The following is a 27,922-nucleotide window of genomic DNA, read 5'->3' as shown; positions in this document are numbered from 1 at the left end:
CCTCCACACACCCTCCACCCACCCACTCCCCATTCCCACATCCCCATACAGGACCCCCTCATTTAGCCCAAAGATCCAGCAGGTGCTAAAGAAATGTGAATAGTGTCAATACAAAAACAGATTACCTTTACACCACAATGTTTTTCAGACCTTCCCAAGATCAAGAGAGGTCGTCCCAGAATGTAACAAAGTGAATTTCAACTCTCACACCATTAACCATTGAGAGTATGACCCAGAGTTAGTTAAGGGGTATAAAGTGACTAGTGGTCAGTTATTGTTCAGTAGTTAACAAGCATAATTGCAGGAACTCTACCCAGAGCTGAGCACACTTGGGTATCAAGATGGCAGATGTCAGTTAAGGGTTATGTTCCTGTAAACCTAAGCACCAGAGCTAAATTAACAATTTCCCTTTTTGCCCTTAATTGGTGAAGAGTTCAAGTACTGCGATTCTACCAAAATGATCCTGGGTTGTGCCTCTTTCAAACATTTCAGTTTCTTTTTTTTTTTTCCCCAGCCACACGGTGCACTGTGCAGGATCTTAGTTCCTTGATCAGGGATTGAACCCGTGCCGTCAGCAATGAAAGCGCCGAGTCCTAACCACTGAACCATCAGGGAATTCCCCATTTCAGTTTCTTAATACTAAACATTGGTAAAAAAATATCTCACCAGTGTCCACGGTCAGCACAAGATGAACCAAAAGGGAAGAAGGCTCATCAACTAGCCTTGGAAGTTATTTTAATTGACCTTCTGACTCAGGGGAGCTTTAACTCTTCTGACAATGTTCCACAAGAGCTTCCTGGTCACCAATTCCTAAACTATGAAAAAGTCTGAAAAAGCCCAGCTCAGAGTTATTTTGCCAAAGCTCTAGAGGAAGCTTTCTCTGGGGACAGACAATTGTCCCAGCGGTCATTCAGTTCCACAGAGCCACACTTGGATAGAGACTCTTCTCCCAAATTATACCACCTCCATCAACCAAAAAGTTACCCACTCCTGTTTTGTAAAAAGTTCACGATCAGACTCACAGTGATACCCCTGCACTGGGAGTTTAACTTCCTGAAAGAGACAAACAAGAAGTCAAAGAGGGAAACAGACCCCGGTGAAACCTCACCACCATTACCCACTCTTAAGAAGAGGTGCTGGGCTTTCCTGGGTCTTAAATACTGCCTTCATAGCAAGACCTCCCCCTTCCATTGTACAGGCAGAATGTGCCCAGTAGAGCAGTGGAAGTCCCAAGTAAAAGCAACATAATACCCTAATGGGGACAGACTTCCTCCAGAGCCGAGTAAAATTTACAGGACTTTATCTTGTCTGTCTTGGCTAAAGGAAGGGCCCTATATAAGGCTGCCCTATAATACTGCATAATGACCAAACACCAGGCAGGAGCAAATGGCTGCAAGAGGTACACAGTAGCCATTTCTGCCCAGGGCCCAACAGAACTGCGCTTAGTTATATCTCGGCAGTGAAGTTTTAAATTCCCTTCTAAAGGGAAAACCCAATTATAAAAAAAAAAAAAAAAAAACAGGAAAAACAGCAAATGCATGCTGATTCTTCCTGTTCTAGTTCCCATTTTATTATTCAACTATCATGGAAAAAGCTCCAAGTGCACAGCACGAAACAGCAGATTCCTCCCCCGCTGACCTGCGTGCAGCTTAAATCTCGCCCTTCCTCCTTGTCCATCAACTCCAGCAGCCCTCCCTCCTGCTCCCCTGGCTCCTGCCAGGCCCCAAAGGCGCCCTGCCCATCATGGTCAGTCGGCGCCCCTCTTCTGTTTGGCCAGGGTGTGCTTCAGCTCCCTCAGGTTCTCCGTCAGCACCTCCACCTCGTCCAGGCGGCCGCACTGCTTGGCATCGAAGATGTACGCCTTGATGTTGTCGATCTGCTGGAGGAGGAGCTCCTCCTCTATGGGCTCCTCACCCTCCTGCCCGCTCTCACTGTCCATCTCGAACGGGTTAGTACAGGGGGCCTCCTCGAAGGGGCTGCCAGGAACAGGAGGTCCTGAGGGTCTCTGAGGGGGATGCCCATCTTCCTCGTCAAAGGGGCTGGGGGCTGGGCTGTCTGGGCTAGTGAAGGGATTCCCTGCCACTGCCTCCTCTTCCTCCTCCTCCTCAAAAGGATTGTACTCCTTGAGGACACAGGCTGGAGGGCCGAGAGGAGGCTCTGCAGCAGGAGGGCTGGCCTTGCCCTCTGCTGCAGGGCTGGAGAGGTCTTCCTCATCAAAGGGATTTAGGGAGGGCACCTCATTGTGCTGCGACGTGGTGCTCTGGGGGAAGAATTCCTGGCCAAGGGCTGGGGGCCCAGACCACAGTCTGATGGGCTCGAGAGCCGAGCTGGGTGAAGGGGTCTTGGGTGCCGCACTGCTCTGAGCTGGGGAACAGCCCAGATCCAAGGCATGAGCAAGGTGGTTGCGAGGCTCTCTGCCTGGCTCCAACTGAAAAGGCCTGATTTCTCGGAAGTCCAGGGACCGAGTCCGCGTGTGCAGAGATGCCGCCTGGAACTGCTCCCGTTCTCGTTCCCGCTCGCGTTCCCTCAGCATCTGCAGCTGTTCCCGCTGCAGGTCCTCCTCCTCGGCCTGCCTCCGGGACAACTCAATGGCCTTCTCTGTCTGCTGCTGGTCATACTCGTCCTGCAGTTGGCGCAGGTTCTCCTGCAGCGTACGCACTTCATCCATCCGGCCCGCGGCCTTAGCCTGCCTGATAAAGGATGTGATGTTGTGGATCTGCTGGAGGAGTGGGTCCGAGTCTTCGACCTGCCCTTGACCTCCAGAGAGCGGGAGCCAGCCCTCAGCCTTTCTCAACGGGGCATGGCCCCCGCGAAGGGACACCACCTCCCCGTTGGTCGCATGAGACACCAGGTCACTGCGCCTTTCCTCAAGCCTTCGCTGGGATTCCAGGGCAGCCTGGGGAGACACCAAAGCCAAAGAGAAGAAACACGGTCACCAGGCCAACAGCCACACCGCCAGCCACCCTCTGCGGTCCCGCTATCCCTGTGTCAGTGAGACTCCAATTCTCCACCTCAGGACTACGATATCCAACTGCTAAAATCAAATCAGGCTTTTTTATCAGAAGGGAAGGAGGGACACACCCTGATTTTCAAAATTAAAATACCAAATAACAGTAAGTTAAGGGATAAGCTTTTCTCAATCTTAGATTCACTGGCCACGTACTTGTCTTAAATCTCTGAGGTCTATTACCATTCATCTACACTAGAACCTCACAATCTTAAATACACATATTATTCTGTTTAATACTCCATATTCCAAAGTGTTCTAGAAAGAACTCCCTGGTGTCTGGGTCCTCTGCAGCTTGTACCAGGGGGAGGATTGCCAGTCTCTATGGTATTCTGGACAGGAGAAAATCAGTAGAACCTCTGAAAGAAAAATAGGACCTGGAGAGAAAAATAATTACCCTGACCTCTGAAGATGAGAGAGGCCAGAAACAGAACAGAAGGAGAATGCAAACTAGAGAGAGTGAGAGGTTCTGACTTAACGACAACCTCACAGGACCTCCTGGGAGCCTGAGGAAGCCTCTGCGCTCAAGGGAGCCGCAGGGAAGAAGCCAGGACGCCAGCATCCCTGAGCTTCACTCACCCGTCTCTCCAGGATCTTCTTCCTCTCCACTTCCTGCTTCCTTTTCTTTTTCAGTTCCTCAAACTGTTCTTTGGTTGGCAGTGACATCAAACCAAGCAACTTTTCCTGTAGGGGGTCACAGGCAATTTTACACTTAAACCCTTTTAGGAGAAAAAGTGAACCTGAAGCCCTCTAGTGAGAGCCCACTTAAGCTAAACTACCCCACTCTCGGACAATCACGTTAATGAGCAGAGCAGGGAAGGACCTAACACTGAAATCGGAGCAGAGCCAACTTCCAAATAGGCCAGCCTTTTCCTGATGAAATGATCAACACCAGACATCCCAGTTATTTGCCCTCTCAGTGGGGCCTTTTCCTGCCCTCCCTGTCTACATCCGTAAGCCTCCGTCAAAGCCCCAACCCCACGCTCTTTGCGTTTCTCCACAGCACTCTCCACCCTCTTAAGCTATACTTTTTAGTTGTTTCTTTTCTATTCCCCTCTCTAGAATACAAGCTTTATGAGAACAGGAATGTCTGTCTTTACTCATGGCAGGATACCCAGCACCTAGAACACTGCCTGGGACTCAGCAGGCACTCATCAAATGACTGTGGAATACAGCCACTAATCAAAAGCAGGAAGGGCCTCATTCTCTGCATTACGATGTTGGGAAACTAACCCAACAGGACGCTTAGATCTCTGTCAGGAGCCCCACAGGGGATTGACTGTGACTCTCACAAGGGCTTTCTGAGGTAGAAACAACTTAGATCCAACCACCTACGCCTAGTGCGCCCTTGTCACCTGTTTCCTCCAAACCAATGGCCCAGGAAGAGTCCCGTAGGAGCTTATCCCAAGGAGGAAATGCTATGTGCAAGTATGTCCATCAGGCAATCCTCAACAGCAAAAAATGGGAATCTATCAAATGCCCAGTGAAAGGGGAATAGTTAAAGGATAGTGTACACAGAGCACTATTCTGTAGTCATTCAAACAAGAGCTGTTTGAGGACCACATAAAAAAGTTCTTATGGGACTTCCCTGGCACTACAGTCATTAAGACTTGGTGTTTCCACTGCGGAGGGCATGGGTTCGATCCCTGGTCGGGGAACTAGAAATCCTGCATGCCATGTGGCGCCACCAAAAAAAAAAAAAGGGCTTATGATATAAAATTCAGCAATGAGAAGGCCTAAACTTGCAAATATGCTACTTATATAAGTTACTATAAGTAGCATATGTAACTACTTTATATAACCAGTGCAAATGGAATAAAAAAGAAAATGTATCAGAATGAGGCAGGATGGTGTTAAGGACATAGGACTAAAAGGAATATTTACTTTTCTTTGACATCCAGATTTTTCTCTAGATGTGACTGACACATTTATAACCTTAAAAAGTAATAAATGTACAAACAGAAAATAAACAAGCCATTGGCCCAATCTGCCTTCAGAGTGGTAGAAGAGCAGGGCAGGCGAGTGCGGCGCTTCTGCCACCCCAGGATGGCTTTACCTGCACAAAAAGCGTAGCTGAGTATCTGATCATCCTCTGTAGCCGTAAAGTGTTTGGATGTGGTGGAGGGTCCTGCTTCAAGTCTAAGGTTAAGATCTTCTTACTGAATTGGAACAAATACATCACTGTAACAGGCACTGCCAGCCTCAGAAACATGGGTGAAAAGTCCCGAGTCACCAGGCTTGCATGCCAGCAACATGTGTAGAGAAATGGGTTAGAGACTCCACTGAAATGTCCTTGCAGGCAAAGCCCATTTCTTACCCTTTGGCTGTACCCAAGGCCCCAAACAAGCACAGGGTGAACGACAAACACTCAGCCATCGAGGCACTGACCACTGGTGCAGGGCCAGCATCGTGCGTGAGTGACCAGCACAGCAAAAGGGCCCTGTGCTTGGTTTCATATTCTGCTATCACTGTCTTACAATCCTTAATTTTGAACAAGGGACCTGAATTTTCATTTTGCAGCAGACCCTAAACCACGTAGCTAGCCCTGCACGTACAGATGGACAAGAGTTCCGCATCTCTGTTCTGAGTCACAGTACTTCCTACACTGCAAAGGGCTGATGTAACCCCAACAGCCAATCCACAGTTAAAAAGCAGCGACTAAAAAAAAAAAAAAAAAAGCAGCGACTGGGACTCCCCTGCTGGTCCAGTGGTTAAGACTCGGCGCTTTCACTGCCATGGGCCTCAGTTCGATCCCTGGTCAGGGAACTGAGATCCCACAAGCTGCACAGCGCGGCCAAAAAAAACCAAGGCAGCAGTCAACTTGAAGAAAAGAATCTGTGTTTCCATCTGGGCTCCAGTCCTTCTTCTAGCTGTGGTGCATTCTCTCACCTATAAAATGGGGATGTTAATCTCTACCTCACAGGGTAACCATGGTATAATAAAGGAGCTACTCTGTGTGGAAGTAGTCAGTGACTGGCACACAGCTGGTGTCAATCAACTCCTATTCCTTTAATAATAATGAACAATAGAAATCCTTAACCAAAAGTTACTGAGATGCACTGAGTGCCAGAGCTGGCAACTCCCTCAGCCTCCTCCTCACACACTCCCACTATCACCAGGACTGGGTAAGCTCAGGTCTGCTGGCCGCCCACCACTCATTAACAAAGCACCTCCTCCACTCAAGGCAGCACGTAAGACATCACCTAACAGACCTTACCTTAAAGCGTCTATTAGCTCATACACTTTCTGCACTTCCACTCGAAGGTCATTGGCATGTTCCAGACTGTAGGTTGTCTCTCCAGCACTAGGGAGAAATCACAGAGATGTTTGATCTAAATGTCATCGCACTGAACGGACAGTGTGGTGTAAAAGGACTCACAGAGGGGTAGACAGTTAATTCTCTCCAAATGGCATTTCAGACTCTTGCATATATTGCAGTGCTCATTCCTTTTCAAAATACAAGTGCTAATCAACTAGAAACTGCTTTTAATTTGCAGACACCATAGGGACACACTAGTGCCGAGGTCTTTGAGGACCAGCTCCTAAGCTCATTGCCAAAATAAATGTGACTCAATCTACTTCAGCCTACTTTCCGTGAACAATTTCAGTGCATCTAGTAAGACGGTTGAAGTGGTTTACTAAATGAGTTGGTCAGACCACGTAAGAGGAGAAGGCACTTTCTTTTCTCACTCAAAGACTACCCAGGGAGCGGAGGAATGATAGGAAAGCTGACCAAGGAATCCAAGCCACGGCCCACGTGGCACTGTCAGTTGCCCCATGCTCCCAGGTCTCACGAACAATTGCTCCCTGTGTGAGAAAATCACTTGGACTCCAACTCAAGAAAGGAGGTGAGAGGGAGTAACTCTGCCCAGGGTGGAGGATGGGACATCAGGGAAGGCCAGAGGTGGCTTAACCCCAGTCTCAGAGGAACAGCAACAGTTATCATGTGGTCTTAGAATTGTTCCTTTACTAGTCTGCCATTCCCACCAGACTGCTGAACTCCAAGTGCAGTGATCATGGCTTTTCATTTTTATACCCCTAGTAACTAGCACATGGGACAAGCTTAAACAATGTTTACTGTGAAGAGAAACATTTCAAATGATCTCCAAGCTATTAATCCAGCCTCAGCAATGGCCACTCAACTCTCTTCCTGAAGCAACAGCAATTTAAGTTAAATAAACAGAAAGAACTGCTGTGTTTACCTGTTTTCCATCTATAAGGCAGGCCTAGCTGGAAAAATCTTGGTGTGTGCTGTAATCTGCAGATTCAATAAAGTTGTTTCATCATCTCTAACTGCACAGTTTGCAAAAAGAACATCAGATCAGAACTAAAAAGACTTGAACTTTGTCTTGATAACGCCAAGTCATGTGGAAAATAACAGGGTTGGCCCAAATCCGAAATCACTGCCCTGGTCTCAGTCACATCAACCAACTATAATCTCCTCGGAGCACCTATCATGCCTGGCATTATTATCATGTGCGTTACTTGTTCACTTGGTTACGGTCTGCACTCCCATGATAATGAAGCTGTCTCCACTGTCCACTGCTGCAGCCCCAGCACCCAGAACAGCACTTGGCACGTAACTCGTGCTTGCTAAATATCCACTGAGTGAATGAGTGACAGACTGAAAGGCACTTACTTAAAGCACTTCAGAACTGGTCTTTGGAGGCGTAAGAGTTAGACACCTGGAAACATGCTTAGCAACGGTAGCTCCCCCCTGGCTATGGAGGCCCATACAGTCTCTGTTGCAACTATTCAACTCTGCTGCTGTAGTGCAAAATCAGCTACAGTAATCAAACAAACAGGCATGGCTGTGTCCCAATAACATTGAATTTATAATGTTGAAATAAGTGTGGGCAAGAATGTGGAGAAATTCAAAGTCTCATACACCGCTGATGGGAATGTAAAATGGTGCAGTCATTTTGGAAAACTGTCTGGCAATTCCTCAAAAAGTTAAACACAGAGTTACCATATGACCCAAGAACTCCACTCCTAGGTATATACCCAAGAGAAATAAAAGTATATGTCCACAAAACACCTATACATGAATATTGATAGAAGCATTATTCCCAATAGCCAAAAGTGGAAAAACTCAAATGTTCACCAAGGGACTAATGGATAAACAAAATGTGGTCTACCCACACGGAGCCTTCACACAAAAGGAATGATGCACTGACACATGCTACAACAGGGATGAATCTTGAAAACTTTACATTATGTGAAAAAAGCCAGACACAAAAGATCATATATCTATGATTCTATTTACATGAAATATCCAAACTAGGCAAATCCATAGACAGAAAGCAGACTAGTGGTTGCCAGAGAAAGGGAGATGGAGCAGGGACTGCTAACAGGTATGGGGTTTCTTACTAGGATGATGAAAGTGTTTCAGAATGAAGACAGTGCTGATGGGTGTACAATTTTGTGAATGTTGTACTAAATGTGATGTGATGGTTGTACCAAAACCACTGAACTGTACACTTTAAAAGGGTGAATTTTATGGTGTGTGAATTAAATCTTAATTTTAAAAGAAGAGATGGCACACTAGATGCGGCCCGAGGGCCAAAGTCTGCCAACCCCTGACCTAAAGGAAATGTCTGCTCTCAGCCCTGACACCTCAGTGTCACCCTGAATGGCATCTACCCAGGCACAAGCATGAGGCACAGTGCCCTTGCTCACCTCCGGATGCTGCACTTGGCAGTGGTGCTTATCGTCCAAGGCCCTTCCTAAACCCGCTCAATCAGAAAAGCTGGGGTCACATGACTGAACATGACTACACAGGACTGTAACATGCACCCCAAAGAAATACAGATATGACGAAGATTCTCTGCAGTCAGTGGCAGAAGAAAAGCCTGGGCAGAGTTAGGAATGTCATTTTCACCTACTAAAGAATTGACCTAAAATGCCAGAAAACAGTCACCACTAAATTAGTAAAACAGAGAGGAACAGCTTACTTTAATGATGCTGCCATCCTGATGTATTCAGGAGCTTTTTGGTCAACTTTCTCCATGCAAAGTCGTAATTTCTAAGAACAAAAAAGAAGAGGTGAGTTGTGCTCTCAAGGTACAGAAAAGCCTACCCAGAGGTTATGTTGAATCAACAGATGTATTTAAAATGTGCAGTTTTATAAAATGAAAAAAGTGCAGAGAGTGGTTTTTAGCTCTGTTTTGTTTTGTTTGTTGTTATCAATTTCCTGATTTAGACCTACTCTACAAGAAAAGCTTGCAGGAAGGAAAGAAAGCGAGGGTGAACCTTTTTTTTTTAATAAATTTATTTATTTTTGGCTGCGTTGGGTCTTTGTTGCTGTGCGTGGGCTTTCTCTAGTTGCGGTGAGCGGGGGCTACTCTTCGTTGCGGTGCGCGGGCTTCTCATTGCGGTGGCTTCTCTTGTTGCGGAGCGTGGGCTCTAGGCACACAGGCTTCAGTAGTTGTGGCACGCGGGCTCAGTAGTTGTGGCTCGCAGGCTCTAGAGCCCAGGCTCAGTAGTTGTGGAGCACGAGCTTAGTTGCTCCGCGGCATGTGGGATCTTCCCAGACCAGGGCTCGAACCCGTGTTCCCTGCACTGGCAGGCAGATTCTTAACCACTGTGCCACCAGGGAAGCCCGGATGTTTGACCGGATGTTTCTGAGAGGAGCAAGGCCTTCCAGGACACAAGTCATCTGAGTTTACCAAGGTAGAGAAAAGAAATTAGTTGTTATGTCCTGTATCTGCCAGGTGATGCCAGATAGCAGCACAAGGCACTGCCAGGGCTCACTTCAAAAAAGAAGGAAGCCAAAAGCGTGGCAGCTATTTACAAAAATGAGTTGTCAGATCATGAGCTCCACATAAAGGATGGACAATGGCTACATCTGCAGCTCAGCAAGGGTTTAATTAACACCATTTCTAGTAGCCTGAGTATTTTCATGGTGGTTTCAGAAATACAGCCACTGTGACCTACAGAACTGCTACCAGTGACCATTCAGTGATCATCAGACAAAAACACATCCCTCCTTGGGGCTTCCCTGGTGGCACAGTGGTTAAACATCCGCCTGCCAATGCAGGGGACATGGGTTCGAGCCCTGGCCCAGGAAGATCCCACATGCCGCGGAGCAACTAAGCCCGTGCTCCACAACTACTTAGCCTGAGCTCAGAGCCTGCGAGCCACAACTACTGAAGCCCACGTGCCACAACTACTGAAAACCGCGTGCCTAGAGCCCATGCTCCGCCACAAGAGAAGCCACCGCAATGAGAAACCCACGCACCACAACGAAGAGTAACCCCTGCTAGCCGCAACTAGAGAAAGCCCACGCGCAGCAATGAAGCCCAAGCAGCCAAAAATAAATAAATAAAATCTATTATAAAAAAAAAAAAAGGATACACCCCTCCTCTGCTCAGTTTTGCACAAACTGCTTCCGATGCCTGGGCGGGTTTCCTCCTCCCCGTTTCCTACCACCTCCCTGCCCAACCCCAACCTGGCTCATCCTTCTCATCTTGCAGGCCTCAGCTGGCCATTAGGAGGCCGAGCCAGGCTCACACCCAGTCTGACTCTAAATCCCAGCTTCTGGCACCACACTCTGCTCCTTTAAAGCAGCATCTACTGAAGGCATTCCAGGGTTGCTGGTAGTAAAGAGAGCTGAGGCATTTGAATGGACTTAAAAGAGGAAGCTCTAAGCCTCCGGGCAGTTTCTCAAACTCCAAGTGAGTGTGGCAGGACTCTTCCAGCCCACTCTTCACCACCAGCTCCAGCTCCTGCCCACCCACAGAACTTGTCCACACCGCCTGGCAACCACCCTTCCTCCTCCTGCCCCTGGGCCACAGAAGCCCCTAACCACCCCCCCACCCCGCTGTCAAGTGGGCATGAAAGGGTGAGGGAACAAGTTTGTTGCAACATACCCAGTGACTCTGTGACTCACCCAGGGCCCTAGCTAGTGCCCTTTGGCAAAAACTAAAAATGATTCAAGGGAATGACTTCCCAAAGCATTCTCCAAAATCTGCAGGCATGTATATAACCAACAGCCAGATCTCTCGAATCAGACTCAAGGCCACACACGAATCACCTCGTAGAGCTTCACGATGTCAGGGGTGTGCTCCTTCTCATCGATCTGCTGCTCTCTCTTGAGTAGTGTGTCCTTGCAGTGTGTACAGCAGCGGATCCGGTCGTCATCCTTCTCGTCCAGGACAGAGCTCACGCTGCTCACGCTGCTGATACTGGCCCGGCGGGAGCCGTGGACACTGTTGGGTGACTGGCTGGGGCTGGTATGAGTGCTCAGGGAGTCCTTGCTGGCACTGGTGAGCTTGTCTGTAAAGCACAACACAGGACAGGCAGCAGTGAGCCCACAGCCTCCAATCACCCCACCAGCCACAACAGCAGTGGAGTCCAACGGTGGGGGTGGCACGAGAGCAGGCTCTGCCCACAGGCGAGAAGCACCCACACCTCTGCCTTCCGGGCTCAGGCTCTGAGGTGGGATGGATGCCCAGTGCAGCTGCCAAAGAGCCAGGCAGCCTACGACAGTCTGTCTCTGAGGCTCTGAAGCCCACCCCTAACCTGGCCTTACCACCTACTGCCCTGCCCCGTGCCTGAGACACAACCCAGGCTCTCCCTGGGCTACCCTCCACGGCCTTCCCCCACGCCCAAACGCCCAACTCCTACCCCTTCCAAAGCTCAGCTCAAATGACACATCCTCCTGGAAGCCCCCCCGCCCCCCGCAATTCCTTGAGGCAAAAACAATCTGCCTTTCTATCAGTTTCTACTACATCACCCCTTGTGGAGCACTTCCCACTTTTCCCTGTAGTGATAGCTCTATGTACACCCCAGAGCTGCCCTAGGAATCTGTGATTCTGAGGGTAGAAACTGTCTTATTCATAGCTGCAGCCCTATATTTTTTCCAGCAGGGCCACCTCATAGCAGCTGCCCAGTAAATGTCAGTTAATTAGCTCAAAAGAAGGAAGGTGAAGAGTGTCCCCAAAACATAGCTTATAAAGTCTCAGGTAAGACAGGGAGTCGCCTCAGGGAGAAAGGGGAAGTATCAAGGTAATGCGAGCCCGCTGGACATCAGAGCTCGACGGAGGAAGCATCTGCTTCTGTCCCATGTTATCCAGACATCCTGCAGCCAACGGTACATGCAGAGTCAGCAGAACTCTCCAGGGTTGCAAAATCACCCCAAAAGTCCCAGAATTAGCCAAAACCCCATGAGATCATCTTTTGCAACCTTTAACCAGCTGAGGTTCAAAGTTCTGGACCACTGGGACACTGTGTTCCATCTAACCTTTACAGCCTCATTCCCACATTCTCAAGCAGTGTTTCACACCCCCAACTACTGTACCTGCTCATCTACTAACCTTCCCCAGGCCCTTCCACATCCCACGCCTAAGCACCAGCTCTTCACTCTCCCCAGGATGCCTGCCTGCCCCACCTCTCTGCAGTCCCAGTTGTGTTTCAAGGCTGCTCTCAAACGTCACCTCCTGACCCTGAGCACCCACACTCTCACTCTTCTTCAGCCTCTGCAGCGGCCTCAGCAGCACTCAGTGGCTCTCATATTACGACATTACAGCCTATTCTATATGACGGTGAGCTGTCTGTGACTCTTTGCTCAAAGGAAAGGACTAGCCCGCTGCTCGTTTTAAGACCATCTCCTACAGTCTCCTCTCAAAGCCTCACCTGCCACTTCAAGCAGAGCTGACAAAGATTCCATCAACTCGGGACTTCCCTGGTGGCGCAGTGGTTAAGAATCCACCTGCCAATGCAGGAGATACGGGTTCGAGCCCTGGTCCAGGAAGATCCCACATGCCGCGGAGCAACTAAGCCCGTGCACCACCACTACTGAGCCTGCACTCTAGAGCCCGCGAGCCACAACTACTGAGCCCGCTCACCAGAACTACTGAAGCCCACACGCCTAGAGCCCATGCTCCCTAACAAGAGAAGCCACCACAATGAAAAAAGCCTGCGCACCACAACGAAGAGCAGCCCCCGCTCACCGCAATTGGAGAAAGCCCGCTGGCAGCAATGAAGACCCAACACAGCCAAAAATAAATAAATAAATAAATTTATTTTTAAAAAAAAGATTCCGTCAACTCTCCCATGTGCCTGACACAACTTCTCTCATCATACTTGGCTCTTTATAAAGCACTTGTTTGTCATTGTGTCTCCCCTGCTGGGTGCTGGACTCCCTGAAGGAATGGCTGATGCTTATAGACCAGACGTGGGCAAACAACAACCTGCAAGCCAAGTCCAGCCTGTTTTTGTATGACCCTCAAGCTACATATGGTTTCTACACTTCAAAAAGGTTGTTTAAAACAGAAGAAGAAATGTGACAGAGACCGTATGTGGCCCACAAAGCCTGAAATATTTACTACCTGATCTTTTATGGGAAAAGTTTGCCAACCTCTGTTACAGACCATTGAATCACTGGTCCCTAACACAGGGTCTAGGCTGTAATGGGCTTCAAGGAATAAACAAGTAAATGAATGAAGATCCCATGGGCCATTAATTTTTTTAAAAAGTCCCCCAAATCACCCAGTGGTAATTAGTAAACAAGTTAGTCTCAAAAGGAGATCAGGGTCCAGGGCCCGCCTCCCCATCACCTACTTGCCAAGGGAAGGCTGATGAGCTCCATACACTTCTTGCACATAATAGACCCACAGAGGCGGCAGTGGTGGCGGCGGTTGCGGATGCTGAACTTATTCCCACAGTCTGGACAGAAGGGGACATCCTGGTCGTTGACCCAAGGCACCACGGACTTTTCTATTGCTTTGGGAAGAACAAAACAAAAACCAAACAAACATAAATGTAGGCCATTTTAAAAAGGAGATCTGGTCAAGAAGAAAGATAAAGAATAGAAGGAATGTGAGCAAAGTTCTAGAGTTACCTCGGATCTTCGCAGACTCAGTATTTGTTCTGTCAAATGCAGTGAGCTGACAAGGAGAAAAAAGTGCCAAAAGGAATTAATCTGGTGGTGTATACACTTTCTACAGGCAGAAGCATCAAGTGGGAATGAGCACACCAGCATTGCTCAAGTCTTATCTGTCGTCTCCAAACCCAAAATGTCACAAAAACAACTTTGTGGGGGATACCGTATTAGCTTTGTATCCAGAAGGTACCTCCCTTCGCATGACCCATTCCAATCTCTTTATTGTCAGTTACCCGCTTAAGCAGTAACCAGGGGTAGGCAAGGGCACGGTGGGGTGGCTACTGAAAGCAATGGGAACCCCCCGATTCGCCACAGTCCTCCTGGACAATGAAAGTGGTCACATATTTCTGCCCTACGAAGTACACATAAAGAATTGAACCCCTGTGGTTGCTGCCATGCCCACCACACAACCCAGCTTATACACAACAAGCATTTCCAGGGTTAAAGTAAACAGAGCGATCGTGGTATTGAAGACACACTCTTAAACCAACCACAGGACGAGAGGTTCCCACACTGCACACTGGCCCTGGCAGGGTACTCCTCACACGCCTGGTTACTAGCCTCTCTGTTTGCCATCACATGGTATCACACACTATGCCTCACTGCGTGATTGTCCCTGGGACACCCAAACGAGGAAAGGATCTAAAGGCAGAAAGGCTGTCCAGCAGCCAAGTGGCCTTCATAGGAAGAAAAAGGGAAGCGGGATATGTGGCCAGTCATCAACCTGGGCCACCACCTTCAGTAAAGCCAGCCCAGGCTAGAACCATCCACCACGTCCTCAGCACAGCTCTAGGTGGGGTGCTCCCTTGCCAGCATTGGATATACACAATATACAAGACACATGCTACAGAAATGTAATTCTCCCCCCAGAAGATTTATACTTGCAGAAAAAAAGTGTTTTAAAACAAAAGATTTACCTTCTCTAACCTGATTATTAATTTATTGACTTCAACGACATAGTGGTCAATTCTGGCAGCTCGGTGTTTTTTGAAGTCGGAAAGATGGCTTCTCACAGCACCTAGGAGGGGAGGTGGTGACATAAACGACTTGTCGTTTTCCTGAGGGAGCCTCTCTACCTTGAATTTCAAACATTCTAGGATTTTATTATATTTATCTATTTATTTATCTATCTATCTATCTATTGGCCACACCATGCAGTATGTGGGATCTTAGTTCCCCAACCAGGGATTGAACCTGGGCCCCCTATGTTGGGAGCGTGGAGTCTTAACCACTGGACTGCCAGGGAAGTCCATTAGAGTCTTATTAAAAATTAAAAAACTAGAAAAGCAAATGGAAGGAAATTTGCTAAAATGTTAACTGTGGTCACCTTGGGGCCACAAAGTATGATAGGAAAGACCTTAAGGACAGAGGTTGAACTCTGGGGCCAGCCTGTGCTCAAGTTTCAATTCTGCCACACACTGTGTGACCTTGGACAAGTTCCTTAACCTCCCTGTAACTTGGAGTACTCAGCTATAAAATGGGGAAAACAGCAGTACCTACTCCACAGGGCTGTTATCAGGACTACAGAAGTTAAAATTTATAAAATCCTTAGAATACTGCCTGGCACATGAATTTTTGTTAAATAAAAAGGCAGTAACATTATGGGCAATTTTTAAACATCTCATACTTTTCTGTACTTTTCAAAGCTGGTACAATATAGTTTTTCATCAGAATAAAAACAATCCTTCTCAAAATAGCCCCCCAAATGTAAACGCTAATAGATGCCCTTGGAGGGGGCTAGTTAAACTGGTAACTTCTCAGTCCAGCAGCCAAGACCCAGGACAAACCTCCTCACACAAATGGAACCAAGTAGCCTGTTGTCTCAGTGCATCTGAAATATAACCTGCTCAATCTCACCTCTTCTGAAAGCCGGCCCTGCCCCCTCAACCCTCCCAGCACTCATTTCATTTCTTCCACCCAATGATGGCCTATTCATTTAGGTACTTTACCACAGGGGTCCCCAACCCATGCCATACAGCAGGAGGTGAGTGGAAGGCAAGAGAGCGAGCAAACCTTCATCTGCAGCTCCCCATCACTCCCCATCGCTCACATTACCACCTGAACCATCCACCCTCCACCATCGTCCATGGAAAAACTGTCTTCCTTGAAACTGGTCCCTGGTGCCAAAAAGGTTGGGGACTGCTGCTTTACCATATCTAGATCTTTATGCTACACTCTTAAGCATCCACGCTTTTCTTCTTCCCTAATCAACTTTAACACCTAATTAAATTTTAGTTTCGAATTTTTAGGAGTGACAATACACGTTAACTTTTAAAATTTGCCATTCACGTGACCTTTTGTAATTTGTGACTTCCTTCAGTTGCTGAAACAGGTAAGTTAATCAGTAAATCACCTTGATAATTTAACACTGGCAATCATGAAATAAGCTATCAAAAAGCTAATAATTCATATGCTTGAAAAGTCTCCTTCATGTTTCTGTCTTTCATATGTAACTAATAAATATATGCATATAATCTTATTTTTAAGCCATTTTTCTCCTGCCATAATGAAAATAAAATGTTTCCACTCTCCAACATGGTAGCCCCTAGCCACACATGGAGACTGAGCACTTAAAATGTGGCTAATGTGTGGTTGTGGAACTGACTTTTAATTTTATTTAACTTTGATTTATTTAAATAGCCACATACAGTTAGTAGCTATCATATTGGATAGTGTAATTCTAGGACTTTCCTCTTCCAAAAAGACACATTCTGGGATTCCCTGGTGGTGCAGTGGTTAAGAATCGTCCTGCCAAGGCAGGGGACATGGGTTTGATCCCTGGTCTGGGAAGATCCCACATTCGGCAGAGCAACTAAGCCCGTGCGCCACAACTACTGAGGCTGCGCTCTAGAGCCCGCGAGCCACAGCTACTGAGCCCGCACGCCTAGAACCCGTGCTCCGCAACAAGAGAAGCCACTGCAATGAGAAGCCCGTGCACCACAGGAAGAGTAGCCCTGCTCGCTGCGACTAGAGAAAGCCTGTGCGCGACAATGAAGACCCAACACAGCCAAAAATAAAAGTAAATAAAATAAATAAATTTATTTAAAAAATAAAATAAAAGACACATCCTGCAGCAGCACTATTTGGTAGATGACCCCAGGGTAAATATCACTTCCCTTCTTAGAGCCTGTGTTCTCATCTATAAATGGAATGAGCATCACTACCCTTTCTACCTCACAAGGCTTTTATGAAAGGTGAACAAGATAATGAGTATCAAAGTATAATAAAGTACTATGGGACTTCCCTGGCAGTCCAATGGTTAAGACTCCACACTTCCAATGCAGGGGGCATGGGTTCGATCCCTGGTTGAGGAACTAAGATCCCACATGCCATGCAGAGCGGCCCCAAAACAAAACAAAGTATAATAAACTACTACGAAAGAATCATTATTTACCCATCGCATGGATAGAAAATACTATATTAATGATCACTATCATTCAACAGTTAAAGGACATGTAAGATTAGCTAGTTCAACTCCATGTGGCATGATCTTTTTGGTAAAAGCTTTACTGAGTTATCATTCAAATACATACAATTCACCATTTAAAGCATACAAATTCAATGGTTTTTAGTATATTGACAGGGTTGTGCAACCATCACCAAAATAAATTTTAGAACATTTTCATCATCCCGAAAAGATGGTAATTTTGAAAGGAAGCAGATGATAACACAATTACATGCTTCAGAAAATTAAGTTGCATGAACCAGTGCTTCTCAGTAGGGAGGTAATCAATGTCTACACAAGAAGAGACAGCCCAGTCAATGGACTGCACCTGGGCTGATGTCAAAGACCTGGATCCCTACCCCAGTTCTGCAGTTTCCTAGCTGTCTGACCCTGGGAGGTCCCCATGGAGTTCAGTAAGGATTAAACGAGAGTTTAAGCATTTAATGCAGTGCCTAACACAAAGCAGAGGCCCAGCTCATTCTTGTCCATTTTCTCCCCCCACTAGAACACAAGGTTCAGAAGCTTACAACCATTCTGATTTACTGGTGTCTCTTCAGCCAACTCTTAAAACATATAGATGTTCAATAAACATTTGCTGAATGAATGAACGAATGAAAAGAATTTCTTACCAAGCTCCTGGGGTTCCCACATGTAAGGATCAACCCCTCCATAGCTGAAAGACTCATATCCTTGGGTCCCTGATTCAGCTCGGTCATCTCCTTCTCGTTTCAACAGCCTGTTCTTTGCTTTCCTAGCCTTCTGGACAAGACCTTGAAAAATGGAATAAACACCATATGAATCCACGAAGATAACCCAGTAGAGAGTCAAGGTCCTATAGGAAAAGCACTTAGATTTCACCTATCAACAGGGTCCCAATGCATTTCATGGCTTCTCCTGTATCAGGGTTCTTTCATTTTCTGAGGACATAAGTAGTATGGGGGAAGGAGGAAAACTTCTAGAATCACTGTCACAATCCCATTTACTGGTCCAATTCCATCCTCCAGCCCATATACATCACAGGGATCTTGTTGCTTAAATCAATTATAAAGTTAAGGAGAGACTCAACTGCAGGCTGAGGAACATCAGCAAACTGTACCAGTAAGTTGGTTCTGAACTAGAGATTCTTGAATTCAAAGATCTGTACTTTAGATATGTAGTACGGAAGGGAACTCTTGGGTCTGGGGTCCCATAAGAAAGCCGCAGACTGTGATTTCAGCAGTATTATTATGATTAACTCTAGTCTAAAATCCTAGGGCCATAAAATATAAAAGAGACTACTTCAGACAAAATTAAAGAAATTCAAGGACTGTAACAGCTCGGGGCCAAGGAAGTACACAAGAGGAACTATGTGCTTCTATGAGGACAAAAACACCAAGTCAAGAGCTCGAAAGGTAAAGAGAGAGAGCTAAATAGCAGGAATATGAGGACATTATGTTTTTATTTATTTATTTGTTATTTGGCTGCAGTGGGTCTTCGTTGCTGTGCTCGGGCTTCCTCTAGTTGCGGCGAGCTAGGGCTACTCTTCATTGTGGTGCATGGGCTTCTCATTGTGGTGGCTTCTCTTGTTGCGGAGCACCGACTCTAGGCACGTAGGCTCAGTAGTTGTGGCACGCAGGCTCAGTAGTTGTGGCACGCAGGCTCAGTAGTTGTGGCACGCAGGCTCAGTAGTTGTGGCTTGCAGGCTCTAGGGCTCAGGCTCAGTAATTGTGGCGCTCGGGCTTAGTTGCTCCACCGCACGTGGGATCTTCCCAGACCAGGGCTCGAACCCATGTCCCCTGCATTGGCAGGTGGATTCTTAAACACTGCGCCACCAGGGGAGTCCCGAGGACATTATGGATAGTACAGTCTATCCCCCGGTAAGTCATTCCCTAGCCTTGGGTCTTGCCTCCCAAATTCCAGCAAGACAAATGGAATCAGAATCTTAATGAACACCAGAGTGTCTCCCAAATTTCAAGCTTCCTAAAAAAGAGGCTGATTAAGAGGAACAGAGAAAATGAGGAAAGTTAAATTCAACTGATAGCCCTTGTGTCCTGAAAAGGCTTTGTTAAAAAAAAAGCATCTCAGATAAGGCAAATGTCCTAGACACAAAATGCACTAGACACTGAATCCTTCCTGAAAGGTTTGGATGGCTTTTTTATAACAGAAGGTAGCTATAAATAAGCCTAGTGAAGGCACCAGGAAGACAATGGGCTATATACATAAATAGTTTCCCTCTGATGTGAGATACTGTGAGTTAGGAGAGAAAGTAGCCCATAACCTGCCCTTGTCAGGGATGGTGAGGCTAGTTTTAAGAGATTATGCTAGAGTTAGAACCAAAGCTTGAGCCAACCAAAGAAGGACCTTCTTGCAGCCTTCCATTGTAACGGACACTACACAGAGAATTAGAAATGCCCTTCCTAATAAAAGCGGGCTTTAGTGCTTGCAGCCCGGCCCCTTAGCTAACATCTTTGAGAGTTATGTCCAGTCCCAGGTTTTCCAAGAGCCCAAAACAAGCCAAGTAAGGAAGCAGAGGTAGGAGGAAAGAACTCCACTTGAAGAGGTAGTTTCCAGTATCTGATTGGCCCAAAGCATTTCTTCAACTCAGTACCAGGTTTCTCCTTTTCATTAGTGAAAAGAAAGCCCAAGTCTTGACTTCTTGACTTTGTGATTATGAGCTACATGAAAGAAAAGGGGACTAAAATCTAGGTGCCTTATTCATTTTGCCTGTCTTCCCCTCACAGCCAAAGGAGCAGGAAATTCACTGTCTCTCAAAGGAGGCAGAAAGAGAAAAGCAGAGAGAAACAGACACTGACAGAAAAGAGAAACTAAATTTGATAACTCCCGGTCTCTCTCCAGCTACTACTCAGGATCAACCCTCACTTCAATTCAGTCAGCAGCAGAAGGTCCTATATCTGTTATTCCCTCGATAATCTTACACATTTTTCCCCTAATACAAGGGCAGTCATCACAGGAATGTGAGGACATTCTCTAATCTCTCCACCCACCGGCATCAAGGTTTTAGTGATATCACGGTATATGACTCAGTTGAGCTGGCACTAAGACTAGATGCTCACTGAAAATCATGGAGGCCCTTCAGTTATCCAAAGGACCCTTAGACAATCAGTCCCTTCGTTTGCTAGTTTTCCAGCTGCAGTGCATGCTGTGACTGGAATACAGGGCCTCACCTCATCAGTGATGCCACGCACAAAGAGGAGCATTAGGCTTAGAGGTGATGGAAGACATGGGGTCAAGGCCTACCTCCATCAATTCCTATCTGACCTTGGATAAGTCACTCCACATCTCTGAGCCTCACTTTTTCTCTATAAAATGAGACCAACACCTTCCTGCAGGGTTGTTGGGAGAGTCAAATGAAATAACAATGTATGTGAAAGAACATACATTTCTCTTTTTTTTTCCTTTTGGGTCTCCTCAGAGTTATGACTCTGCTCCAGCCTCTATAGCCAGAAGCCACCTAGTCCACTGCAGCCTTCAGGATTTTGAAAATGTTTGACTTTGTCATATTTTTGACAGAAGTTATAAATGTTAATACTTTCAACAACTCTTTTTTTCTGAACTGAAAAGTGAGACATGGAGTGAGACTTTGATTACAAGGGGCATGTGACTCACACGTGTGGAGACCAGAGTCCGCTTAGGAATACATGGATCATTCCTTTCTCTCCCACCCAACAAAGAATTGTGAATACAGCAATAGACCTTTTTAATCTCATTGCCTTCAGAAATGTGGCCAGCTATTAACTGAATCACTAGGAAAGTGAATTCCAGAGCACCAGCATCATACTTAGGGGTTAGAATCTAAAGTTCGGGAAATGAATAATCTGTATAGCAAAAATCTGAAAAATTCTTTCTGCAAACCTCCAGGACCTGAGGGTCCTTGGAAGCTCAAAAACCAAGTTTTAACTTTTTGGGTTTAACTCCTTATATTTCAACCATAATCTTCCTTTTCCTGTGCTGCAGAGGACAAGGTCTAGTTGAAGAAGTAAGGATGGCAGGAAGGCCTGAATTTGTGACAGGTAAATGGGTGTACAATGTGCCTCCACTTACAGAGCAAAGGAAAGGAATTCCACCCCAAACCCTCTTAGGCTGGCAGTTAGGTAATTCAAACATTCTAGCAAGAGACAGCAGAGGACAGTAATTACACTTACTAGGTTCAAAGCCGGGCTCTACCTCACTTTGCAGCTTCAGGCAAGTTATCTCTGTGTCTAATCTCTCTGTGTCTGGTATCCTCATCAGTAAGATGGGCTCATAGTCACATAGTTATCGTGAGAATTAAATGAAGTTAATACACTGGGAAGATTTTGAATAATGCCTGGCACATGGAAAGCACTAGAAATATGTTCTCTATTATTATTATTATTTTCGTATTATTTATCATATTACGGTGGCAACATGGTAGCTGATGAAAACCATCCCACGAGTTAAAGCTCCCAGTGACAGAATGAGATAAGCAGAGAGTCCCTGTCTCTTACTTTTAATTTGCCCTTTGACATCACGGTCTTCCCCAGAGTGCTCTTCCTCATAATGTGACTGCAGCTGATAGAAAGACTGCAGGTCCTTCAGGCACAAAGGGCAGAGGAAGCCCTCCCTCACTTCCCCTGGGTCATCCAGAGAAGCCATGGCAGTGTCACTCTCAACCCCCGCAAGGCAGGGTCCTCATGCCAAGAGTCAGCTTGAGTCCTCCACAAGAGACAAGGGATCCGCAGCATTAGCTTAACCAAGCAGCACACAAGTGATGGGGAAGTGGCATCACGGCCCTGGATGAGGTATCCTCTCTGCAGTAGGAGTCCTAAGAAAGGAAAGAAGCGGGGGGAAACCAATTCAGGCAAATTAGCAGCAATTGAGAATTTTCCTTGTCCTTTTCACAGTTCAGGAAGGGTACTTAACATTTTTCAGTGCAAGTTTGAGAACACAAACTGCTTTCTCGAATCCTTAGACCAAAACACAAAACTTTCTAAGATATGAGAACATCACTGGACAATGGCAACTCAGTGAAAGGGAAAGCACAGATTCTTGAAGAAAGGAAAATACAACTTCAACAGTAAACACAATACCAAGGCAATTCACTAACATTCATTCCAATGATCTAGCTTCATAATCTGTATTCCACTTTAGCCGCTGGGGAAATGTCTGAAATAGTTATCAACAAGCACAAATTTTTATTTGACTCTCTTTACCTTGACCATTTATTCAACTACATATATGGAGCTCTTGCACCTCTGTCAAAAAGGCACTGATATAAAAGGGATAGCACCTGCGCTAAAAATCAAACCAAACCAAATCAAACAAAATTCCAGCTTCAGTCTAAGGAGGAGCATTAGAAACCTAGTGATCAAAAAGAAAAATCTATTCTGTGTCTTACGTTTGTAGGGTACTTTTTCTCCAATAAACTTACTAGACTTTATAAACCAGCAAGCCTAACGTTCTCACTGCTTCAAAAATAAAAGAAGCTGATGCTTATACAATTCAGGGCTTAATAAGTTACATTTTCAGTTTTATCAGGCCACGGCAAAGTCACTTCCAATGTCACCTCAGAAAGATGCATAGCCATAGGGAAACGCAGACAAAACCAATCCACAAAAGCAGAGAAATTTCTCCCCAAGAACCTGAGGCCACAAACCACAGTACAGAGTCAGGGAGAATGTATGACCGTCATCTTTGAGCTGTGGATGGACCTGCTAACAGGGCCACGGAGGAGGAACTGCCTAAGCCCTCAAAGCTGAAGAGTGGCAGTGACCCAGGAAATAAACAAATGAAACACGAGGTCCCTGTTTTCTTCCTCTAGCTAAAAGGCCCAATGGTTATATACATTCAGATCTCAGCCCCTTTTCCAGACGGTCGCTGATAAAGCAGCTCCCGGCCCCTCCCAGCCAGGGGTTCACCCGAGCCCCCTTCCTTCCCACGCACTCACGCTACCAACACACACTCCCCATATCTCAAGACACCCTCACTTCCTCGAGAATTTCTTGCTTGACGCATTCTCCCATCGGGCAGCCCTGCACCTCTCCTCATAGCATTTATCTCAATTTGTAATCACAGGTACACAAAGCGACTTAATCCAACAGCCTGTAAGCTGTTTGAGAGCAAAAGCCACGTCCTCGTTCCCAACACCACACTCCCCGGGTCAGTGCCCGGCACAAAACACCGAAAATCTCAACAACGCTCCAAGGGTGAATAAATGAATGAACGGACGAGCCCTACAATCATATACCAAATACCCACCACAAACCACCAAGCCAGGCCCCACGTCCACAACATATGCGAGAGCCTCGCACCCTAAATCACGTCCAAAGTCCAAATAAAACCCACATCTCCTGCAACTCCACGTCTAGCGTGAGAGCTCCGGCCACACGCCGCAGCTACCACACATCCCCCGGCCGCCCGACCACCCTCCACGTAACTCAACGTGACGTGCACGCGCCGCATCACCGCACCCACAGTGCGGTGGGTGAAAAGGCTCATCCCCACAAAGCACACACGACAACTTCACATAGGCACCACACAAACCCCGAAGCCAAACGCCTAAACCTCCACAGAAGACCCAGAAAACGCTCCTGGGAGACAGCCCCCCGCCGCCCCAGCCGCGTAACGCTACAGAGCTCACACAACCCCAAGCAACCACGGAGTAAAAACACCCCGGGCACACGAGCGAGACGCGCGGCCCGAGAGCCCCAGCGCCCACCACGCACGTCACACCCACCATACACGGATCCCACGCCCGCACGGCCCGCCCTCCCGGTTTCTGACAAGAGCCCCGCAGGCACGCCCAGCCCCGTGTACCTTTCCCGGTCCCACAGCCGCGAAGGCCTGTCCAGTTCTCCGACCCGAGCTCGGGGCCTCCACGACCCCTCAAGCGGTCGAGGCCACCATCTCCATCGACTGCTCGGCGCTCAACAGCCGCGCCTGCGTCGACGCCTAAAACGAAAGAAAGGCAGACGGACCACGGAGGAGCGCCAAGTCTTCGAGGGCACGGAAGGGAATCCCCAACCGCAGGCCAGCGGCGGATTCTGCGCAGGCGCAGGAAAAACCGGCCAGGCGAGGCTGGGTAATTTTGCGACGTTTTGACGACTCTGGTAGTTCCGCCAGCGAAGTTGAACCACGCCCCTTGCTCTCCGCCCCACTGTTAAGTATGGGAAAACTGAAGCCTGTGCTTTTCTGCTCCTTGACCGAGGTGCGCAGTGAATGAGGCAACGAACACTTCTAAATTAATTAGAGTCAATTAAACTTCCTGAGCGCTAGAGAGTAAAGGAATTATTTGAGAGGCTTGGAGGATGTGGAGAGTCTGGAATATAACAGCATGAGAGTGGGCTTATAATGACAGGAAGTATACATCCAAAACAGGTACAGAGTGCTCAGGAAAATCTGTGAAGTTTTCCAATACAAACAAGACAGTAATGAGATATCACTTTACAACTGTTATAGTGGCCGTTAACAAAAGAAATGTGTTGGGGAGGATGGGAATGGAACACATGTAGACTATTGCTGGGAATGTAAATTTCTGCACCCACTACGGAAAACACAGAGGTTCCTCAAAAAATTTAAAAACAGAGCTAACATAGGACTCACTAAATCCGCTTCCGGGTGTTTATCTGCAGAACAGAAAAATACTAATTCAAAGAGGTATCTACATCCTCTTATCTACTGCAGCATCACTTACAGTACCCAAGATATGTAAACAACCTAAGTGTCCACCGACGGATGAATGGATAAAGAACAATGTGTGGGGAAAACACACACACACACACACACACACACACACACACACACAAAATAAACCCCAACGATATTCCCCACAGGCCTCGGTGACTTGGGCTGGTGTCACATCCCTGCAGCCTGAGCAGCCTTGTGTCCCAAGGCTGGACTGTGGCGGAGCTGAGGGGCCTAGGGAGGATGGGCCAGCAAATCAGCCCCCCTTGCACCTGCAGAGCCAGGTTACCTGGGGATGGGACCACCATCTCCAGATCCAGGTGGGCCATCGTACAGCTCAACCAAGCCGAGTGCACCCAAAGCCCGGTGGACCTTACAGCTGTAAGAGCTTTGATAAGTCACCAGGTCTCCAAGTCTCCTGGTGCTGGGTTCCCAGAGGCAGCCTCCTTCCTCGGAATCCCCCCACCTACATACGACAGTACCCTCAGCATTGTCGTGTGGGCAGGGGTTGGATTTTCCTGGGGCTGAAGGGTAAGGGGGAAGCAGCAATGAGACGCCAGCCCTTAGCTGTTTCTTCTGGCACATTCCACTGTAATATCTAACCCAGAAACAGGACTTTTTCTATGGCTCTGATTGCCCAGGAACCAGACTTGGGCCTGAAGAAGTGCTGCCGCCTAGTGTACAACTCCTTGAACAACAACTTAAAAACCAGTACTTCAGGGAGATCAGCTCTATGCTCTGTGAAAACCTAGAGGGGTGGGTTGGAGGGGGTCGAAGGGAGACGCAAGAGGGAGGGGGTATGGGGATATAGGTATACGTATAACTGATTCACTTTGTGATACAGCAGAAACTAACACAATTGTAAAGCAATTATACTCCAATAAAGATGTTAAAAAAAAAAAAACTGTGCTTACCGGCACTTAATATTCAAAGGGCTTGCAGGGGCTGTAAATGACAGCAACCCTCAAGGAACATTCTAGGGTAGGTAATCGAAAAACATTTAAAACTATGGAGGACTTGCCATAAGCCATTTCAAGAGGGAAATTTAACGGACACCGTTTTGTTTACTTTTGTTTTGTTTTGTAACCACATGGAAAGAGGTCCCCATTGCCAATGATTACAGAAAGAAAGATCAAAATCAAAACGAAGTATCACCTCACACCCGTCAGAAGGGCCATTATCAAAAAGTCTACAAGAAAGGCGAGACAGGGCATGGAGAAAAGGGAACCCTCCTGCGCTGGTTTGGGAAGGTAACTTGGTACCAGGCACAGGGGAGAACAGTATGGAGGTTTGTTAAAAAACTTAAAATAAAGCTACCACATCACCGGGCAACCCCACTCTTGGGCCTCTATGTGGAGAAACACCAAAATTCAAAAAGACACATCAACCCCCTGTTCACTGTGACAGTATTTACGGGAGTGAAGACGTGGAGGCAAACAAAGGTCCCACAGCAGATGGATGAATGAAGAGGATGTGGTACATATACCCAACGGAATATGACTCCGCCACAACAGCAATGAAATCATGACTTCTGCAGCCACATGCATGCACTGGAGATGATCACCCGAAGTGGAGAACGTCAGCGAGGAAAGGACAAATAGCATACGAGACCACAGAGGGGTGGAATCTAGCAATCGACACAAATGAACATATTAACAAACGAGAAACAGACTCACAAACTTAAAAAACAACTTCTGCTTACAAGACAGGGAAGGTGGGCGGGGAAGGGAGGGAGAAAGGGAGCGATGAATATATACACATGAATATATGTAAACTCGATAATTACCAAGGACCTAAGGCTTAGCACAGGGAACTCTAGTCACCAATCAGTTATAACCTATATGGGGAAAGAATCGGAAAAAGAATAGATATCTGTATATGTATAACTGAATCAGGTTGCTGTACAGCCAACACAAGCACAACACTGTGAATCCACTCTGTTCCAATATAAAATAAAATTAAACTTAAAAAGAAAGGAAATCCGAACGATATTCTCCACAGGGCTCCGTGACTTCTGTTACTATCAAATTCCTGGAACCCGAACAGCCTTGTGTCCCAAGTCTGGATTGTGGCGGAGCTGAGGGACCTGGGTAGGATGGGCCAGGAAACGAGACCCCCTTGCACCTGGAGTGCCAGGTTCCCTGAGGATGGGACCACGACCTACAGATACAGGTGGACCGAGCTGAAGCTCAGCCAAGCCGAGTGCACCCAAAGGCCCGCGGACCTTCCGGCTGGAAGAGATCTGAAAAGTCACCTGGTCTCGAAGTCTCCTGATTCTGGGTTTCCACCAGCAGCCTCCTTCCTCGGAATCCCCCACCTATGAACGACAGCATGCTCAGCACTGCCGTGTCGGCAGGGCTTGGGTTTTGCCTGAGGGTTGAAGGGGAAGAAGGAAGCAGCAATGAGGCACCAGCCCTTAGCTGTTTCTTCTGGCATATTCCACCCTAATCTACAACCCGGGAAAGCGACTTTCTCTATGGCTCTGGTTGCCCGAGTAACAAGTTGGGCCTGAAGAAGTGCTGCCCCCTTGTGGGCGTCCCACATGAAAACAACTTGAAAACGCGTGCTCAAGGGAACTTCATATTCAAAAGGTCTGCGGGGGCTATAAATGACACCTGCCCTAAAAAGACATGCTCGCAGAGGTAATGCAAAAAGAATTCAAAACAGAGCCGACCATCACGCAGCGAATTCAAGAGGGAAACTGTACTCACACCATTTAAAACAAAACCACCTGAAATGAAGAGCAAACTGCTGGTTACCCAAAGGACAGGTGTGTGGGGAGGAATCAGTTAGGATGTTGGGATTCACATATACACTACAACATGTATAAAATAGATAACCAACGAGGACCTACTGTACAGCAGAGGGAAATCTACTCAACACTCTGATATACCTTATAACAGAATAGCATCCACAAAAGTATACATGTATGTATATGTATAAC

At 47.0% G+C, this 27,922-nt stretch overlaps 1 protein-coding gene across 2 annotated transcripts; it reads right to left on the bottom strand.

Moving 5' to 3' along the window:
• Window positions 1-15: 15 nt before the first annotated feature.
• On the bottom strand, window positions 16-27,250 carry RBSN (rabenosyn, RAB effector). Of its 2 annotated transcripts, XM_079932844.1 has the most exons (13): window positions 27,233-27,250; window positions 24,112-24,246; window positions 21,804-22,120; window positions 17,967-18,107; window positions 14,810-14,910; window positions 13,851-13,896; window positions 13,571-13,732; window positions 11,043-11,284; window positions 8,962-9,032; window positions 6,225-6,311; window positions 5,064-5,166; window positions 3,587-3,691; window positions 16-2,896 (listed from the first exon to the last, which is right to left on the bottom strand). In XM_079932844.1, exons 3-13 carry the CDS (start codon window positions 21,949-21,951, stop codon window positions 1,748-1,750), a joined length of 2,355 nt encoding a protein of 784 aa, XP_079788970.1. In that variant the 5' UTR covers window positions 21,952-22,120; window positions 24,112-24,246; window positions 27,233-27,250; the 3' UTR covers window positions 16-1,747. The 2 variants fall into 2 exon arrangements, with proteins under 2 accessions (XP_079788970.1, XP_079788969.1); XM_079932843.1 differs by lacking the exon at window positions 27,233-27,250 and having other exon boundaries at window positions 24,112-24,388.
• Window positions 27,251-27,922: the final 672 nt, after the last annotated feature.

The sequence above is a fragment of the Stenella coeruleoalba genome, assembly GCF_951394435.1.
Source record: "Stenella coeruleoalba genome assembly, chromosome: 10".
Taxonomy (NCBI): Eukaryota; Metazoa; Chordata; class Mammalia; order Artiodactyla; family Delphinidae; genus Stenella; species Stenella coeruleoalba.
This window is presented reverse-complemented; position numbering and strand designations above follow the sequence as displayed.

Coding starts and splice junctions, on each gene's coding strand:
- RBSN (XM_079932844.1), bottom strand. CDS start 21,951: ATGGCTTCTCTGGATGACCCAGGGGAAGTGAGGGAGGGCTTCCTCTGC. Junction 13,897..14,809: donor TAATAATCAGGTTAGAGAAG/GTAAATCTTTTG, acceptor TCTCCTTGTCAG/CTCACTGCATTTGACAGAAC. Junction 9,033..11,042: donor ACATCGTGAAGCTCTACGAG/GTGATTCGTGTG, acceptor TTTTGTTCTTAG/AAATTACGACTTTGCATGGA.